The sequence below is a fragment of the Bombina bombina genome, unplaced genomic scaffold, assembly GCF_027579735.1.
Source record: "Bombina bombina isolate aBomBom1 unplaced genomic scaffold, aBomBom1.pri scaffold_1534, whole genome shotgun sequence".
In the NCBI taxonomy this organism is placed as follows: Eukaryota; Metazoa; Chordata; class Amphibia; order Anura; family Bombinatoridae; genus Bombina; species Bombina bombina.
In genome coordinates, this window is record NW_026511426.1 from 25001 (window position 1) to 45697 (window position 20697).

Below are 20697 nucleotides of genomic sequence, written 5' to 3' on the forward strand. Positions count from 1 at the left end.
GTCAGCTAGAACAAGAGCTGGGACAAAGAGCGGCCGGGCAGGACTGGGGCAGGAGCCGGGCGCATAGGGGCAGCTAACGGCGCCGTAACACAAGACACTGCTGGATCCTGGCTGGGGAGAGCCGGGCACTGACAGTGACAGAAGAGGCTGCAGGAATAGTACCCTGACCTGTAGAGGAAACTATATTATCTTTGCGAGTAAGACAGGGACAGACCTACCCCGAGTAAAAGAGGAGAGGATAAGAGGAGCAGAAGATTCTGAGGGGTGAAATAACTGGACAGCAAGATAACTATACAACAAAGAGTCAGCAAACTTACACCCAAACAGAAAAAAGAGATTACCCCAGTAAGGTATTTAGCCGAGTTGTTAAATAGTATAGTATCGCCTCCTATTAGGCTAGGGCTGCAGCATATTACCCTGCATAAGGAGGGATAGAGTATTAGTCTAAATAGTATTTTTATTGTAGAATATTAATCAAGTATTTGGACTGTAGAATGTAATAGCTCTAGGGCACAATGTATAACCTACTACAGTAGGGATAAGCATAATCAAAAAGGAAGGGGCAATTCAATTTCCCAAAGTGGTAGCTGGAAGCACTACAGTAAAGTACAGAATATCACATCAAATACCAGATAGGTACAGATATTTCCATAAAGGGATTTCTTTCTATTAAGGGGGGTGAGGGACTGTGAACCCCTAAACAATGCATAGCTTATCTTACCAACTATTATGGAGACTAATTTAATTAGTCTCGCTCTCTCCTGTAGCACAATAAGTGAGTGAGTTGCAGCAGGTAACGGCGGGGGGGACCATCACTGCACGCACAACCTCAAAGCACAGACGTATTGGAAATTATTTGGGGTCTTTTTTTTTTTTTATTGGGAGGGGATTATGGAGGAGCCGATGAGATGTCATCACTTAGCTGCTAGTGTCCACCATTACTGGCCATATGAACTTCACTGACCTGCTAGTGTCCACCATTACTGGCCATGTGACCATCACTGACCTGCTAGTATCCACCATTACTGGCCATGTGACCACTGACCTGTTAGTATCTACCATTACTGGACATATGGCACAGTGTCAACACTAGCAGCTTAGTACCAGGTCATATGTCCAGTAATGGTGGATACTAGCAGCTTAGTACCAGGTCATATGTCCGCTAATGGTGGATACTAGCAGCTTAGTACTAGGTCATATGTCCAGTAATGGTGACTACTAGCAGCTTAGTACTAGGTCATATGTCCAGTAATGGTGGCTACTAGCAGCTTAGTACCAGGTCATATGTCCAGTAATGGTGGCTACTAGCAGCTTAGTACCAGGTCATATGTCTAGTAATTGTGGATACTAGCAGCTTAGTACCAGGCCATATGTCCAGTAATGGTGGCTACTAGCAGCTTAGTACCAGTTCTGTAATGGTGGCTACTAGCAGCTTAGTACCAGGTCATATGTCCTGTAATGGTGGATATTAGCAGCTTAGTACCAGGTCATATGTCCAGTAATGGTGGCTACTAGTAGCTTAGTACCAGGTCATATGTCCAGTAATGGTGGATACTAGCAACTTAGTACCAGGATGGTTATATGTCTAGTAATGGTGGCTACTAGCAACTTAGTACCAGGTCATATGTCCAGTAATGGTGGCTACTAGCAGCTTAGTACCAGGTCATATGTCTAGTAATTGTGGATACTAGCAGCTTAGTACCAGGTCATATGTCCAGTAATGGTGGCTACTAGCAGCTTAGTACCAGTTCAGTAATGGTGGCTACTTGCAGCTTAGTACCAGGTCATATGTCCTGTAATGGTGGATACTAGCAGCTTAGCACCAGGTCATATGTCCAGTAATGGTGGCTACTAGCAGCTTAGTACCAGGTCATATATCCAGTAATGGTGGCTACTAGCAGCTTGGTACCAGGTCATATGTCTAGTAATGGTGGCTACTAGCAGCTTTACAGAATAACTACATTCTGTGTCTGAATTAAAAAAAAAAGTTTGCTGAACAGGGCCTTTATAGTGTTTTATTTTGCGAATCAGGACAAGTAGATTGGGCTTCCGCTTTAGTCTTATTTTTAAAAAAAAAAAAAAAATTTCCACACCCCTGATAATGTAAAAATGTTACGGGTAAAGTAAGAAATGATTACCCGGGTAAAACGGACATTACCCAAGCGGCTGTGGGTAAAGCCTGATGTACTGTAATCCCCCCCATCTACAATATTTATTTTCCCTCCGCCTGGGGGGTTCAAGGAAGCTCCCCGCTGATCCTCTGGCATCCACCCCAAGTGAACCTTTGGGAATGAGGCTTCATCCCCCAGACCGAGGCAAAAAAGATAGTAAAGATGAGGGAATTACAGTGCATCGTATATATGTTTGATGTGGTGACTCCGCACTCTGAGGGGTTTTATGATCATACATCGGGCTTTACCTACAGCCGCTTGGGTAATGTCCGTTTTACCTGGGTAATCCTAGCTTTACCCAATATCTGACTTTACCCATAAAAATAAATAAATATATAAATATGTATACACACACACACACACACACACACACACGTATTTAGTCAGCCATCAATTGTGCAAGTTCTCCCACTTAAGAAGATGAGAGGCCTGTAATTTTCATCATAGGTATACCTCAACTATGAGAGACAAAATGTGGAAACAAATCCAGACAATCACATTGTCTGATTTTGGAAATAATTTATTTGCATGTTATGGTGGAAAATAAGTATTTGGTCACCTACAAACAAGCAAGATTTCTGGCTCTCACAGACCTGTATCATCTTCTTCTTTAAGAGGCTCCTCTGTCCTCCACTCATTACCTGTATTAATGGTACCTGTTTGAACTTGTTATCAGTATAAAAGACACCTGTCCACAACCTCAAACAGTCGCACTCCAAACTCCACTTTGGTGAAGACCAAAGAGCTGTCGAAGGATACCAGAAACAAAATTGTAGCCCTGCACCAGGCTAGGAAGACTGAATCTGCAATAGACAAGCAGCTTGATGTGAAGAAATCAACTGTGGGAGCAATAATTAGAAAATGGAAGACATACAAGACCACTGATAATCTCCCTCGATCTGGGGCTCCACGCAAGATCTCACCCCGTGGGGTCAAAATGATCACAAGAACGGTGAGCAAACATCCCAGAACCACACGGGGGGACCTAGTGAATGGCCTGCAGAGAGCTGGGACCAACGTAACAAAGGCTACCATCAGTAACACACTACGCCGCCAGGGACTCAGATCCTGCAGTGCCAGACGTGTCCCCCTGCTTAAGCCAGTACATGTCCGGGCCCGTCTGAAGTATGCTAGAGAGCATTTGGATGATCCAGAAGCGGATTGGGAGAATGTCATATGGTCAGATGAAACCAAAGTAGAACTGTTTGGTAGAAACACAACTCGTCATGTTTGGAGGAGAGAGAATGCTGAGTTGCAACCAAAGAACAGCAAACCTACTGTGAAGCATGGTGGTGGCAACATCATGCTTTGGGACTGTTTCTCTGCAAAGGGAACAGGACGACTGATCCGTGTACATGAAAGAATGAATGGGGCCATGTATTGTGAGATTTTGAGTGCAAACCTCCCATCAGCAAGGGCATTGAAGATGAAACCTGACTGGGTCTTTCAGCATGACAATGATCCCAAACACACTACCCGGTCAACGAAGTAATGGCTTCGTAAGAAGCATTTCAAGGTCCTGGAGTGGCCTAGCCAGTCTCCAGATCTCAAGCCCATAGAAAACCTTTGGAGGGAGTTGAAAGTCTGTGTTGCCCAGCGACAGCCCCAAAACATCACTGCTCTAGAGGAGATCTGCATGCAGGAATGGGCCAACATACCAGCAACAGTGTGTGACAACCTTGTGAAGACTTACAGAAAATGTTTGACCTCTGTCATTGCCAACAAAGGATATATAACAAAGTATTGAGATGAACTTTTGATATTGACCAAATACTTATTTTCCACCATAATTTGCAAATAAATTCTTTCCAAATCAGACAATGTGATTGTCTGTCTGGATTTGTTTCCACATTTTGTCTCTCATAGTTGAGGTATACCTATGATGAAAATTACAGGCCTCTCATCTTCTTAAGTGAGAGAACTTGCACAATTGGTGGCTGACTAAATATGTGTGTATATGTATATATATGTGTGTGTGTGTGTGTATAAATATCTCTCATTGGACGAATTGGGGATTATTTCTGCAGTGCACCTTGGCAATAATTTTTGAGTGAGATTGTGCAGTCCTTGATTTGGAAAAAAAAAAAAAAAAAAATAATATATATATATATATATATATATATATATATATATATATATATATATATATATATATATATATATATATATATATATATATATATATATATATATATATATATATATATATATATAGTGTGTGTATGTTTTATATATAATATATATATGTGTGTGTGTGTGTATGTTTTATATATAATATATATATATATATATATATATATATATATATATATATATATATATATATATTTATATTTCTTTTGCAAGAATGTACCACGGATTCATCCTAACTTGTGGGATATTGTCCTTCCTGACAGGAAGTAGCAAAGAGAGCACCACAGCAGAGCTGTCTATATAGCTCCCCCCTTAACTCCACCCCCCAGTCATTCTCGTTGCTGGCTTTAAGCAGGAAGAGTAAAGAGAAGAGGTGTTAAACTGTTAGTTTTATTTTATCTTCAATCAAGTGTTTGTTATTTTTAAATGGTATCGGTGTTGTACTATTTACTCTCAGGCAGGACATAGATGAAGATTTCTGCCTGGAGGATGATGATCTTAGCATTTGCAACTAAGGTCCACTGCTTTTCCCACATGAGCTGAAAAGTACAGGAAAACTTCAGTGTGAGGAACGGTTTCTTGCTTTACAGCAATGAGGTATGTTCAGTCATATTTTCTGCAGAGACTGTGTTAACTCAGAAAGGCAGACAGTGTCCCCATTAGGGGAAGGGTAAGCAGTAATCCTAGTGTTATCAGAGGTTTTTACTAGCTTGCATAAAGGGTTAATTTTTTGTGGGCACTCAGTTTATGTTGGGACAAACGTTTTTGTGTCTGGGAGTAACGTTTTCTGTTTTATGGGACATTTGCTTGAGGGTTCTTTGGGGTTGTTTATAACCCACATGTCTTTCAGGCAGGGTTTGTTAGTTTTGTTTAGGCCCCAGCAACATCGAGTGAGGTGGACGGGGCCTATTTTTGCGCCTCAGTTGCGCATTTACAAGCAACTTCTCCTGAGGTCCTGATAGTCTTCTGAGGGACTAATTGAAGCTTTAAACCCCATATTATCGCTTCCTAAGGGCAGGTAGGGCCACAGCAGGTTTTTTCATTTGGGGGTCTATTGCTTTTTTACTTGTGGTGCAATCCTTCTAAAGCTTAGTGGGTACACTGTTAAAATTTCGGAATTTTTGAAGCAATTTTAACCTGTTTTGCAGTTTGTGTATGCCTTTTTTCTCTTAAAGGTACAGTGCCGTTTTTGCAAATTGTGTTTTTTTCATTAAATAAAGTGTTTTCCAAGCTTGCTTGCTTCATTACTAGCCTGTTAAACATGTCTGACACTGAGGAAACTCATTGTTCAGTTTGTTTAGAACCCATTGTGGAACCCCCTCTAAGAATGTGTCCCAATTGTACTGATATGTCTATAAATTGCAAACAACATATTTTGACTTATAAGAATTTGGCATTAAATGATTCTCAGACAGAAGGAAATCAGGTTTCGCCATCTACTTCTCCCCAAGTGTCACAACCAGTTACACCCGCACAAGCGACGCCAAGTACTTCTAGTGCGTCTGAAGCCATATCTTTGAAGGTGAAAGAATTAGTTATGAATACTACCCTCACAGAGGTTTTATCTAAACTGCCAGGGTTGCAAGGGAAGCACAGTAGCTCTGGGTTAAGAACAAATGCTGAGCCTTCTGACGCTTTAGTAGCCGTATCCGATATTCCCTCACAATGTTCTGAGGTAGGGATGAGGGATTTGCTGTCTGAGGGAGAGATTTCTGATTCAGGAAAGATGTTCCCTCAGACAGATTCAGATATGACGGCATTTAAATTTTAAGCTAGAGCACCTCCGTTTATTGCTTAGGGAGGTTTTAGCTACTCTGGATGATTGTGACCCTATTGTCGTTGCAGAGAAATTGTGTAAAATGGACAAATATTTAGAGGTTCCTGTTTACACTGGTTTTTCCGGTCCCTAAGAGGATTTCGGACATTGTTACTAAGGAGTGGGATAGACCAGGTATTCCGTTCGCTCTCCCTCCTGTTTTTAAGAAAATGTTCTCCATTTCCGACACCATAAAGGACTCATGGCAGACGGTCCTTAAGGTGGAGGGAGCTATTTCTTTCATGTAATTAACAAGAGTCCATGAGCTAGTGACGTATGGGATATACATTCCTACCAGGAGGGTCAAAGTTTCCCAAACCTTAAAATGCCTATAAATACACCCCTCACCACACCCACAAATCAGTTTTTACAAACTTTGCCTCCAAGGGAGGTGGTGAAGTAAGTTTGTGCTAGATTCTACGTTGATATGCGCTCCGCAGCAAGTTGGAGCCCGGTTTTCCTCTCAGCGTGCAGTGAATGTCAGAGGGATGTGAAGAGAGTATTGCCTATTGAATGCAGTGATCTCCTTCTACGGGGTCTATTTCATAAGGTTCTCTGTTATCGGTCGTAGAGATTCATCTCTTACCTCCCTTTTCAGATCGACGATATACTCTTATATTTACCATTACCTCTACTGATTCTCGTTTCAGTACTGGTTTGGCTTTCTACAAACATGTAGATGAGTGTCCTGGGGTAAGTAAGTCTTATTTTCTGTGACACTCTAAGCTATGGTTGGGCACTTTATTTATAAAGTTCTAAATATATGTATTCAAACATTTATTTGCCTTGACTCAGAATGTTCAACTTTCCTTATTTTCAGACAGTCAGTTTCATATTTGGGATTATGCATTGAAATTATCATATTTTTCTTACCTCAAAAATTTGACTTTTTTCCCTGTGGGCTGTTAGGCTCGCGGGGGCTGAAAATGCTTCATTTTATTGCGTCATTCTTGGCGCGGACTTTTTTGGCGCAAAAATTCTTTTCCGTTTCCGGCGTCATACGTGTCGCCGGAAGTTGCGTCATTTTTTGACGTTATTTTGCGCCAAAGATGTCGGCGTTCCGGATGTGGCGTCATTTTTGGCGCCAAAAGCATTTAGGCGCCAAATAATGTGGGCGTGTTATTTGGCGCTAAAAAATATGGGCGTCGCTTTTGTCTCCACATTATTTCAGTCTCATTTTTCATTTGCTTCTGGTTGCTCGAAGCTTGATATTTGGCATTCTTTCCCATTCCTGAAACTGTCTTATAAGGAATTTGATCTATTTTGCTTTATATGTTGTTTTTTCTCTTACATATTGCAAGATGTCTCACGTTGCATCTGAGCCAGAAGATACTACAGGAAAATCACTGCCTGCTGGATCTACCAAAGCTAAGTGTATCTGCTGTAAACTTTTGGTAGCTATTCCTCCAGCTGTTGTTTGTAATAATTGTCATGACAAACTTGTTAAAGCAGATAATATTTCCTTTAGTAATGTACCATTGCCTGTTGCAGTTCCCTCAACATCTAAGGTGCAGAATGTTCCTGATAACATAAGAGATTTTGTTTCTGAATCCATAAAGAAGGCTTTGTCTGTTATTTCTCCTTCTAGTAAACGTAAAAAGTCTTTTAAATCTTCTCTCTCTACAGATGAATTTTTAAATGAACACCATCATTCTGATTCTTTGGACTCTTCTGGTTCAGAGGATTCTATCTCAGAGATTGATGCTGATAAATCTTCATATTTATTTAAGATGGAATTTATTCGCTCTTTACTTAAAGAAGTACTAATTGCTTTAGAAATAGAGGATTCTAGTCCTCTTGATACTAATTCTATACGTTTGGATAAGGTTTTTAAAGCTCCGGTGGTTATTCCAGAAGTTTTTCCTGTTCCTAATGCTATTTCTGCAGTAATTTCCAAAGAATGGGATAAATTGGGTAATTCATTTACTCCTTCTAAACGTTTTAAGCAATTATATCCTGTTCCGCCTGACAGGTTAGAATTTTGGGACAAAATCCCTAAAGTTGATGGGGCTATTTCTACCCTTGCTAAACGTACTACCATTCCTACGTCAGATGGTACCTCGTTTAAAGATCCTTTAGATAGAAAAATTGAATCTTTTCTAAGAAAAGCTTATCTGTGTTCAGGTAATCTTCTTAGACCTGCTATATCATTGGCTGATGTTGCTGCAGCTTCAACTTTTTGGTTGGAAACTCTAGCGCAACAAGTAACAAATCGTGATTCTCATGATATTATTATTCTTCTCCAGCATGCTAATAATTTTATCTGTGATGCCATTTTTGATATTATTAGAGTTGATGTTAGGTTTATGTCTCTGGCTATCTTAGCCAGAAGAGCTTTATGGCTTAAGACTTGGAATGCTGATATGGCTTCTAAATCAACTCTACTTTCCATTTCTTTCCAGGGAAACAAATTATTTGGTTCTCAGTTGGATTCTATTATTTCAACTGTTACTGGTGGGAAAGGAACTTTTTTACCACAGGATAAAAAATCTAAAGGTAAAAACAGGGCTAACAATCGTTTTCGTTCCTTTCGTTTTAACAAAGAACAAAAGCCTGATCCTTCGTCCTCAGGAGCAGTTTCAGTTTGGAAACCATCTCCAGTCTGGAATAAATCCAAGCCTGCTAGAAAAGCAAAGCCTGTTTCTAAGTTCACATGAAGGTACGGCCCTCATTCCAGTTCAGCTGGTAGGGGGCAGGTTACGTTTTTTCAAAGAAATTTGGATCAATTCTGTTCACAATCTTTGGATTCAGAACATTGTTTCAGAAGGGTACAGAATTGGTTTCAAGATGAGACCTCCTGCAAAGAGATTTTTTCTTTCCCGTGTCCCAGTAAATCCAGTGAAAGCTCAAGCATTTCTGAATTGTGTTTCAGATCTAGAGTTGGCTGGAGTAATTATGCCAGTTCCAGTTCCGGAACAGGGGATGGGGTTTTATTCAAATCTCTTCATTGTACCAAAGAAGGAGAATTCCTTCAGACCAGTTCTGGATTTAAAATTATTGAATCGTTATGTAAGGATACCAACGTTCAAGATGGTAACTGTAAGGACTATATTGCCTTTTGTTCAGCAAGGGAATTATATGTCCACAATAGATTTACAGGATGCATATCTGCATATTCCGATTCATCCAGATCATTATCAGTTCCTGAGATTCTCTTTTCTAGACAAGCATTACCAATTTGTGGCTCTACCGTTTGGCCTTGCTACAGCTCCAAGAATTTTCACAAAGATTCTCGGTGCCCTTCTGTCTGTAATCAGAGAACAGGGTATTGTGGTATTTCCTTATTTGGACGATATCTTGGTACTTGCTCAGTCTTTACATTTAGCAGAGTCTCATGCGAATCGACTTGTGTTGTTTCTTCAAGATCATGGTTGGAGGATCAATTTACCAAAAAGTTCTTTGATTCCTCAAACAAGGGTAACCTTTCTGGGTTTCCAGATAGATTCAGTGTCCATGACTCTGTCTTTAACAGACAAGAGACGTCTAAAATTGATTACAGCTTGTCGAAACCTTCAGTCTCAATCATTCCCTTCGGTAGCCTTATGCATGGAAATTCTAGGTCTTATGACTGCTGCATCGGACGCGATCCCCTTTGCTCGTTTTCACATGCGACCTCTTCAGCTCTGTATGCTGAACCAATGGTGCAGGGATTACACGAAGATATATCAATTAATATCTTTAAAACCGATTGTTCGACACTCTCTAACGTGGTGGACAGATCACCATCGTTTAATTCAGGGGGCTTCTTTTGTTCTTCCGACCTGGACTGTAATTTCAACAGATGCAAGTCTCACAGGTTGGGGAGCTGTGTGGGGATCTCTGACGGCACAAGGAGTTTGGGAATCTCAGGAGGTGAGATTACCGATCAATATTTTGGAACTCCGTGCAATTTTCAGAGCTCTTCAGTTTTGGCCTCTTCTGAAGAGAGAATCGTTCATTTGTTTTCAGACAGACAATGTCACAACTGTGGCATACATCAATCATCAAGGAGGGACTCACAGTCCTCTGGCTATGAAAGAAGTATCTCGAATTTTGGTTTGGGCGGAATCCAGCTCCTGTCTAATCTCTGCGGTTCATATCCCAGGTGTAGACAATTGGGAAGCGGATTATCTCAGTCGCCAAACGTTGCATCCGGGCGAATGGTCTCTTCACCCAGAGGTATTTCTTCAGATTGTTCAAATGTGGGGGCTCCCAGAGATAGATCTGATGGCCTCTCATCTAAACAAGAAACTTCCCAGGTATCTGTCCAGATCCCGGGATCCTCAGGCGGAGGCAGTGGATGCATTATCACTTCCTTGGAAGTATCATCCTGCCTATATCTTTCCGCCTCTAGTTCTTCTTCCAAGAGTAATCTCCAAGATTCTGAGGGAATGCTCGTTTGTTCTGCTAATAGCTCCGGCATGGCCTCACAGGTTTTGGTATGCGGATCTTGTCCGGATGGCATCTTGCCAACCATGGACTCTTCCGTTAAGACCAGACCTTCTGTCGCAAGGTCCTTTTTTCCATCCGGATCTGAAATCCTTAAATTTAAAGGTATGGAGATTGAACGCTTGATTCTTGGTCAAAGAGGTTTCTCTGACTCCGTGATTAATACTATGTTACAGGCTCGTAAATCTGGAAGACTTATATTTCTTGGTGTCTTTCTCATCATTTTTCTTGGCATTCTTTTAGAATACCGAGAATTTTACAGTTTCTTCAGGATGGTTTAGATAAGGGTTTGTCCGCAAGTTCTTTGAAAGGACAAATCTCCGCTCTTTCTGTTCTTTTTCACAGAAGGATTGCTATTCTTCCTGATATTCATTGTTTTGTACAAGCTTTGGTTCGTATAAAACCTGTCATTAAGTCAATTTCTCCTCCTTGGAGTTTGAATTTGGTTCTGGGAGCTCTTCAAGCTCCTCCGTTTGAACCTATGCATTCATTGGACATTAAATTACTTTCTTGGAAAGTTTTATTCCTTTTGGCCATCTCTTCTGCTAGAAGAGTTTCTGAATTATCTGCTCTTTCTTGTGAGTCTCCTTTTCTGATTTTTCATCAGGATAAGGCGGTGTTGCGAACTTCTTTTGAATTTTTACCTAAAGTTGTGAATTCCAACAACATTAGTAGAGAAATTGTGGTTCCTTCATTATGTCCTAATCCTAAGAATTCTAAGGAGAAATCGTTGCATTCTTTGGATGTTGTTAGAGCTTTGAAATATTATGTTGAAGCTACGAAATCTTTTCGTAAGACTTCTAGTCTATTTGTTATCTTTTCCGGTTCTAGGAAAGGCCAGAAAGCTTCTGCCATTTCTTAGGCAAGATGAATTAAAGATTTCAACCAAGATGCCAATGTTGAGTCGGGTAAAATTCCGCCTCAAAGAATTACAGCTCATTCTACTAGGTCAGTATCTACTTCCTGGGCGTTTAGGAATGAAGCTTCGGTTGACCAGATCTGCAAAGCAGCAACTTGGTCCTCTTTGCATACTTTTACTAAATTCTACCATTTTGATGTATTTTCTTCTTCTGAAGCAGTTTTTGGTAGAAAAGTTCTTCAGGCAGCGGTTTCAGTTTGAATCTTCTGCTTATGTTTTTCGTTAAACTTTATTTTGGGTGTGGATTATTTTCAGCAGGAATTGGCTGTCTTTATTTTATCCCTCCCTCTCTAGTGACTCTTGTGTGGAAAGATCCACATCTTGGGTAGTCATTATCCCATACGTCACTAGCTCATGGACTCTTGTTAATTACATGAAAGAAAACATAATTTATGTAAGAACTTACCTGATAAATTCATTTCTTTCATATTAACAAGAGTCCATGAGGCCCACCCTTTTTTTGTGGTGGTTATGATTTTTTTGTATAAAGCACAATTATTCCAATTCCTTATTTTATATGCTTCGCACTTTTTTTCTTATCACCCCACTTCTTGGCTATTCGTTAAACTGATTTGTGGGTGTGGTGAGGGGTGTATTTATAGGCATTTTAAGGTTTGGGAAACTTTGCCCCTCCTGGTAGGAATGTATATCCCATACGTCACTAGCTCATGGACTCTTGTTAATATGAAAGAAATGAATTTATCAGGTAAGTTCTTACATAAATTATGTTTTCTACTCTGGCTTAGCGTACAACTATAGCTATTGAAGACAGTTGTGCTTTCATTGATCCTATGGATAAAAAATTAGAGGGTCTCCTAAAGAAAATTTTTGTTCATCAGGGTTTTCTTCTTTAACCTATAACATGCATTGTTCCGGTAACCACTGCAGCTGCTTTTTGGTTTGAGGCTCTAGAAGAGGCTCTTCAGATGGAGACCCCACTAGATGATATTTTGGACAGAATTAAGGCCCTTAAGTTGGCTAATTCTTTTATTACAGACGCCGCTTTTCATCTTGCTAAGTTAGCGGCAAAGAATTCAGGTTTTGCCATTTTAGCGCGAAGAGCGTTATGGCTTAAGTCCTGGTCAGCTGATGTGTCAACTAAATCTAAGCTTTTGACCATCCCTTTCAAAGGTAAGACCCTATTCGGGCCTGCACTGAAAGAGATCATTTCAGACATCACTGGAGGGAAGAGTCATGCCCTCCCTCAAGATAAGTCAAATAAGACAATTTTTGTTCCTTTCGAAACTTCAAGGGTGGTCCCGCTTCCTCTTCCCCTGCTGCAAAGCAAGAGGGGAACTTTGCTCAATCCAAGCCAACCTGGAGACCTAACCTGGCTTGGAACAAGGGTAAACAGGCCAAAAAGCCTGCTGCTGCCACTAAGACAGCATGAAGGGGTAGCTCCCGATCTGGGACCGGATCAAGTAGGGGGCAGACTTTCTCTCTTTGCTCAGGCCTGGGCAAGAGACGTTCAGGACTCCTGGGCCGTAGAAATTGTAACCCAGGGGTATCTCCTAGATTTCAAAGATTCTCCTCCAAGGGGGAGATTCCATCTTTCTCAATTGTCTGTAAACCAGACAAAGAAATGCGTTCTTACGCTGTGTAGAAGACCTTTTTACCATGGGAGTGATCTGCCCAGTTCCAAAAACAGAACAAGGGCAAGGTTTCTACTCCAATCTGTTTGTGGTTCCCAAAAAAGAGGGAACCTTCAGACCAATTCTAGATCTCAAGATCCTAAACCAATTCCTAAGAGTTCCATCCTTCAAGATGGAGACCATTCGGACCATTTTACCAATGATCCAGGAGGGTCAATATATGACTTCCGTAGATCTAAAGGATGCGTATCTACACATTCCTATCCACAAAGATCATCACCAGTTCCTCAGGTTTGCCTTTTTGGACAGGCATTACCAGTTTGTGGCTCTTCCCTTCGGGTTGGCCACGGCACCAAGAATCTTCACAAAGGTGCTAGGGTCCCTTCTGGCGGTCCTAAGGCCGAGGGGCATAGCAGTGGCGCCTTATCTAGACGACATCTTAATTCAAGTGTCGACTTTCCAACTTGCCACGTCTCACACGGACTTAGTGTTGGCCTTTCTAAGATCTCATGGGTGGAAGGTGAACGTCAAAAAGAGTTCTCTTATTCCTCTCACAAGAGTTCCATTCCTGGGAACTCTGATAGATTCGGTGGACATGAAAATATTTCTGACGGAGGTCAGGAAATCAAAGATTTTAACCACCTGCCGAGCTCTTAATTCCATTACTCGGCCGTCAGTAGCTCAGTGTATGGAGGTATTCGGACTTATGGTAGTGGCAATTAACATAGTTCCGTTTGCTCGCTTGCATCTCAGACCACTGCAACTATACATGCTCAAACAGTGGAATGGGGATTATGCAGATTTATCTCCTCAGATAAATCTGGATCAAGAGACCAGAGACTCTCTTCTTTGGTGGTTGTCACAGGATCACCTGTCCAGGGGAATGTGTTTCCGCAGACCAGCGTGGGTTATTGTGACGACGGACGCCAGCCTACTGGGCTGGGGTACAGTCTGGAATTCCCTGAAAGCACAGGGTTTGTGGACTCGGGAGGAGGCCTTCCTACCGATTTTAAATATTCTGGAATTAAGAGCGATATTCAATGCTCTTCCGGCGTGGCCTCAGCTGGCTTCGGCCGGATTCATCAGGTTTCAGTCGGACAACATCACGACTGTAGCTTATATCAATCATCAGGGGGGAACAAGGAGTTCCTTGGCGATGATAGCAGTTTCCAGGATAATCCGATGGGCAGAGGCTCACTCTTGCCATCTATCAGCGATCTATATCCCAGGGGTGGAGAACTGGGAGGCAGATTTTCTAAGTCGTCAGACTTTTCATCCGGAGGAGTGGGAGCTCCATCCGGAGGTGTTTGCTCAACTGGTTCAGCTATGGGTCACACCAGAATTGGATCTGATGGCGTCTCGTCAGAACGCCAAACTTCCTTGTTACGGATCCAGGTCAAGGGATCCTCAGGCAGTACTGATAGATGCTCTAGCAGTACCCTGGTCGTTCAACCTGGCTTATGTGTTTCCACCATTCCCTTTCCTTCCGCGTCTGATTGCCAGAATCAAACAGGAGAGAGCTTCAGTGATTTTGATAGCGCCTGCGTGGCCACGCAGGACTTGGTATGCAGACCTGGTGGATATGTCATCTCTGCCACTGAGACGGGACCTTTTGATTCAAGGTCCATTCAAGCATCCAAATCTAATTTCTCTGCAACTGACTGCTTGGAGATTGAACGCTTGATTTTATCAAAGCGGGCTTTCTCTGAGTCGGTCATAGATACCTTGATTCAGGCTCGAAACCAGGAAGATCTATCATAAGATATGGCGTAAATATCTTTTTTGGTGCGAATCCAAAGGCTACTCATGGAGTAAGATCAGGATTCCTAGGATTTTGTCTTTTCTCCAAGAAGGATCGGAGAAAGGATTGTCCGCTAGTTCCTTAACGGGACAGATATCTGCTTTATCTATTCTGTTGCACAAGCGTCTGGCAGATGTCCCAGACGTTCGGGTTTTTTGTCAGGCTTTAGTTAGAATTAAGCCTGTGTTTAAACCTGTTGCTCCGCCATGGAGTCTAAATTTAGTTCTTAAAGTTCTTCAGGGGGTTCCGTTGAACCCATGCATTCCATAGATATTAAGCTTCTATTTTGGAAAGTTCTGTTTCTAGTTGCTATCTCTTCAGCTCGAAGAGTTTCTGAACTATCTGCATTACAATGTGACTCGCCTTATCTTGTTTTCCATGTTGATAAGGTGGTTTTGCGTACCAAACCTGGGTTCCTCCCTAAGGTTGTTTCTAACAGGAATATCAATCGGGAAATTGTTGTTCCTTCTCTGTGTCCTAATCCTTCTTCTAAGAAGGAACGTCTGTTGCACAACTTGGCCGTGGTTCGTGCCTTGAAGTATTATTTGCAGGCAACCAAAGATTTTCACCGATCAGCTTTTTTGTTTGTTGTCTATGCTGGAAAGCGTAGAGGTCAAAAGGCTACGGCTACCTCTTTCCTTTTGGCTGAAAAGCATCATCCGTTTGGCTTATGAGACTGCTGGACAGTGGCCTCCTGAAAGAATTACAGCTCACTCCACTAGAGCGGTGGCTTCCACATGGGCTTTTAAAAATTATGCTTCTGTTGAACAGATTTGTAAGGCTGCGACTTGGTCTTCGCTTCATACCTTTTCCAAATTTTACAAATTTGATACTTTTGCTTCTCCGGAGGCTCTTTTTGGGAGAAAGGTTTTGCAAGCAGTGGTGCCTTCCGTTTAGGTTCCTGTCTTGTCCCTCCATTCATCCGTGTCCTAATGCTTTGGTTTTGGTATCCCACAAGTTAGGATGAATCCGTGGACTCTGTACATCTTGCAAAAGAAAACAAAATGTATGCTTACCTGATAAATTTCTTTCTTTTGCGATGTACCGAGTCCACGGCCTGCCCTGTCTATTCAAGACAGATAGTATTTTTTATGTAAACTTCAGTCACCTCTGCACCTTATAGTTTCTCCTTTTCTTCCTTGGCCTTCGGTCGAATGACTGGGGGGTGGAGTTAAGGGGGGAGCTATATAGACAGCTCTGCTGTGGTGCTCTCTTTGCTACTTCCTGTCAGGAAGGACAATATCCCACAAGTTAGGATGAATCCGTGGACTCAGTACATCGCAAAAGAAAGAAATTTATCAGGTAAGCATAAATTTTGGTATGTATATGTGTATGTATGTGTGTGTGTGTGTGTATGTATATATATATATATATATATATATATATATATATATATATATATATATATATATATATATATATATGTGTATATGTGTGTGTGTGTGTGTATATATATATATATATATATATATATATATATATATATATATATATATATATATTATACATGGGTGTGAATAGGCTAAGCAGGCGTTTCCATAATATTAATAATACCATACTATATCAGAGGTTGACAAGTATTGAAAGTTAAGGTATGATCCAGAATACTAAGTAGCCAGGCATAGAGACAGGGAATGATTTTTGCATTGGAAAATTATGTAAAAAAAATAATTCACATTTGTAGGAGCCAGAACTAGATTTTTAGTTGCTAATTTACCCTGGCTCACATCACTTGAGATTGCTGAACTAGATTTGTAAGAACTGATGGACAGGAGCATACAAACCTGCTTTACACAGACTCTTCTGGCTCATCTCTTTCTCCTTGTGGTTGAATGAATAAAAACGTATTTTCTTCTTGCTTCACTGTAGATCTAGGAATCCTGTTCCCTGGAACTTTGAGTCACAAATGTATTGCTATTTTGTCGGCTTATACATTGGGTGGTCAGTTCATTAAAAGATCATTAAATATGTTTGATATAGGGGGAAATATTGTAATATTGAAGGTTACGTGAGAGCCAAGATCTACTATAACAAATGCGCTGGTTGGTAAATATGCTCTGTGTACCAACACTCACGCCCTTTGCATTGCATCATACCATTCACCTCCTTGTCTCTTTTAAAGGTTAATAATGTAATGGTTGTTTTCTCTTTGGTTAAAAAATAAAGGATTTACTTGTTTTTGTCACGTGTTTCATCTGGAATTGCTCTTAAGACTCCTATATAATTTCAGGAATCTTTGGAAGACACCAAGCCTTCTGTACCAAAACGGATTGTGAAGTCTGATGTTCCGGGCATAGGGAGTTTTGCAGCTTACTCTGATAATATGGTGCTCGCTACATTTTTGGATGGTGTGATTCTGCATATGATTTGGGGATTTTCCTTTCACAAACACAAACAGGTAGATTTCCTTATGCTTGTAAAATTACAAAGAGAATCTTGTGTTAGTGTTTTTTAAATGTAGATTTGTTAACAGTGAACTTCAGTGGGAGATTAGAATTAAAATTAAAACCAGACTGCTCTAACCAAGTACAGCAAAGTGCCCTAAGTAGTTTGTGTTTAACCCCTGCAAGAGGATTAAAAAGAGAGATAAAGTCGAGTACATGGTACACACTCATGCACTGTCCTAGAAACGCATACTTATGTATCCTCCAATTAGTGGCCTAAAAATGCCACATCACTCTCCCTAATTTACAGTTTGCTCTATAATTTCTGCTGTAACCATGCAATTTAGATTTTGTTAATGCAATGACAGTGGCAATGCAATCATCTCTAGACTCAAGCCCAGATTGTCTCCTCTAAATAAGGACATTTGTGGGTGGAGTTTGACCATTGAATAACAATTACAGCAAAACAGACTGCTGATATGTTCATCTATTAGAAGGCTAAAGAAGCATAATTACAAGGTGTTTACTGTCCCTTTTAAGATTCTACTTATTTGGCCAAGGCTGCTCAAGATCATTTAGTCAGATGGTTTTAATGTGTAAGTGCCAATATATTATCTCCTTATCAGTGTCCTCACTTGTGTTTTAGTAAGAAACGAATTACAAAAAAATCTAAATTTTATTTAAAGGGATAGTCTATAAGATACAAAAAGACAGAAGTGCCACACCGGAAAGGATCTCAGTGTAGATCAATATAGTTCACATAAACAATGTTTAATAACACTAGCCAAATGCTCACTCACAATGAAAGCCTCTCTTAAGAGCCGAGGTACACTACATATGCACATAAAATGTATGTATGGTGCCGGGATACATTAGATGTCCTCAGGAGTCTGCAGTCTTTCAGTCCTAAACTGCTGTTTGTTAGTTCGCCTCGGGTCTGTGTTCTTTGATCCAAGGTACCGTGACCAAGTCCGTTTAATGTGGATAGGTATCAAAGTCCCATATCAAACAGGTGTGTTCACAACTTGAGCGCATGAAAACTTGAGCGCATAAAAGCGTACTAATAAAACAAATAATAAAATGCCAATATATACTCTGGCAACAAAGTAATATTAACACTAAAATGCTATGGCCCTGGATAGTTCTTGCTGATTGGTGGCTATATTTAGCCACCAGTCAGCAAGTGCTACCCAGGTGCTGAACTATAAATGTGCTGGCTCCTAAGCTTAAATTCCTGCTTTTTCAAATAAAGATACCAAGAGAATGAAGAAAAATTGATAATAGGAGTAAACTAGAAAGTTGATTAGAATTGCCTGCACTATCTGAATCATGAAAGTTTAATTTTGACTAGACTATCCCTTTAAAGTATTTTAGCTATGATCTCTAATATTGCTGCCATTCTAGTAAATGTCATATTTTCATTCAATTATTTTTAAATCTTTCCAGAGTGTGAAATGTAAATTGTACTATCATTCCACCATTAGCTGTATGCAACTTCTTTAGGTGCACAATGCCATGTGAAATTGTTTTCTAAATGACTTTCCTTTTTATTAGGGTCGAATAAAAGACCAGTGGTTTCTACCTGTGGGTTCAACTGCTGTTGAATCAGACCATTTTGGTTGGTGTAAACTGCGCTTTCCTAATGGATCAACAAAATATGTTCGACTGCAATGGCCAGGATCTTATGCAAGGTGCTTGTTAATGAATGTTAATGGAAATGCAGTCATTATTACCTACATTGTAGTGCAAAAAAAACATGCACGGTTTTCTGCAACCCCCAAGTGGTACTCTTAAAGGGACACTGAACCCAAATTTTTTCTTTTGTGATTCAGATAGAGCATGCAATTTTTAAGCATCGTTCTAATTTACTCCTATTATCATTTTTTCTTCGTTCTCTTGCTATCTTTATTTGAAAAAGAAGGCACCTAAGCTAAGGAGCTAGGACCCTGGACAGCACTTGTTTATTGGTGGGTGAATTTATCTACCAATCATCAAGAACAACCCAGGTTGTTCCTAAAAAATGGTCCGGCATCTAAACTTTCTTGCTTTTCAAATAAAAATACCAAAAGAATGAATAAAATTTGATAATAGGAGTAAATTAGAAAGTTGCTTAAAATTGCGTGCTCTATGTGAATCATGAAAGAAAAAATTTGGGTTCGGTGTCCCTTTAAATGTTTTACCCCTTTGTATGGGTTATACTCCTTAGACTTGCAATGTATATGTGTATATATATATATATATATATATATATATATATATATATATATATATATATATATATATATATATATATATATATATATATATATATATATATATATATATATATATTATTTCTAAAGTCGTGTTACAGGGCCAGACATAGACAGGGTACCCTCTATCTGCTCTGTATCTGCTGAATCTCACTGCAAGTCTCTTCATTGGCTCCATATTCACAGCAAAATTAAATTCAAAATTCTCACCCTGACCAACAAATCCCTTACCAACGATGCTCCCTACTACCTTACCTCGCTAATCAACAAATATACTCCAGCCTGCCCACTAAGCTCCAACAATGACCTGCTCCTTGCATTTTCGATTATCACCTCTTCCCATGCTAGACTGCAGGACTTCTGTCGTGCAGCACCTACCCTCTGGAACACACTCTATTGTGCTGTCAGACTTTCCTCTAATCAGCCTTCTTTTAAATGCTCCCTAAAGATATTTTTGTTCAGAGAAGCCTCCCACCCAACTCAGTAACAGATTAATTCTATTTACGTAATAATTGTACTCCTCTAATTCTGTATTAACATCATTCTCATCCTTGCAGTCCTCACTTCCTGTTTCTCACCTTCCCAGTGTTCTAGATTGTATATATGGAATAGGGCCCTTAATTCCTCCTGTATGTGTTAGTCAAATTTTGTCTTGTTTTTTTTTTTTTAAAGCCTAGTTTTATTTAAATGAAATGTACCGTGGACAGCGGTGTGGTGTATGTTGGCGCTTCACAAATAAAGTATAATAATCTGCTGACCCCACAAGCACACATTTCTATTTCTATCTTCCCTGGGGCTACAAATCTATAGCACACATTCTCAGTTATGCTTTTTCCCAAGGGAGCTGCAAAAACTAGTACAGTAGTAGGCCATCCCTTAAGTTAGAGCATGTCACTTTTTGCACTGCAGTGTCCTTTTAAGAAAGAAATGCTGCTATTATCATAGAAGATAAACAATTTTCTTTCATGTAATTGGCAAGAGTCCATGAGCTAGTGACATATGGGATATACAATCCTATCAGGAGGGGCAAAGTTTCCCAAACCTCAAAATGCCTATAAATACACCCCTCACCACACCCACAATTCAGTTTTACAAACTTTGCCTCCTATGGAGGTGGTGAAGTAAGTTTGTGCTAAGATTTCTACGTTGATATGCGCTTCTCAGCATTGTTGAAGCCCGATTCCTCTCAGAGTACAGTGAA

The 20697-nt window shown here is 40.3% G+C and overlaps 1 protein-coding gene across 1 annotated transcript in view; it reads left to right on the forward strand.

Annotated features, from left to right (window-relative positions):
* Positions 1–20697, forward strand: part of LOC128643745 (uncharacterized protein C5orf34 homolog) — a 46717-nt gene that overhangs the window by 17525 nt on the left and 8495 nt on the right. Inside the window, exons 7-8 of the mRNA XM_053696568.1 lie at positions 17091–17258; positions 18799–18935. Coding sequence (XP_053552543.1) covers positions 17091–17258; positions 18799–18935 — 305 coding nt within the window. The remainder of the gene's footprint in view (positions 1–17090; positions 17259–18798; positions 18936–20697) is intronic.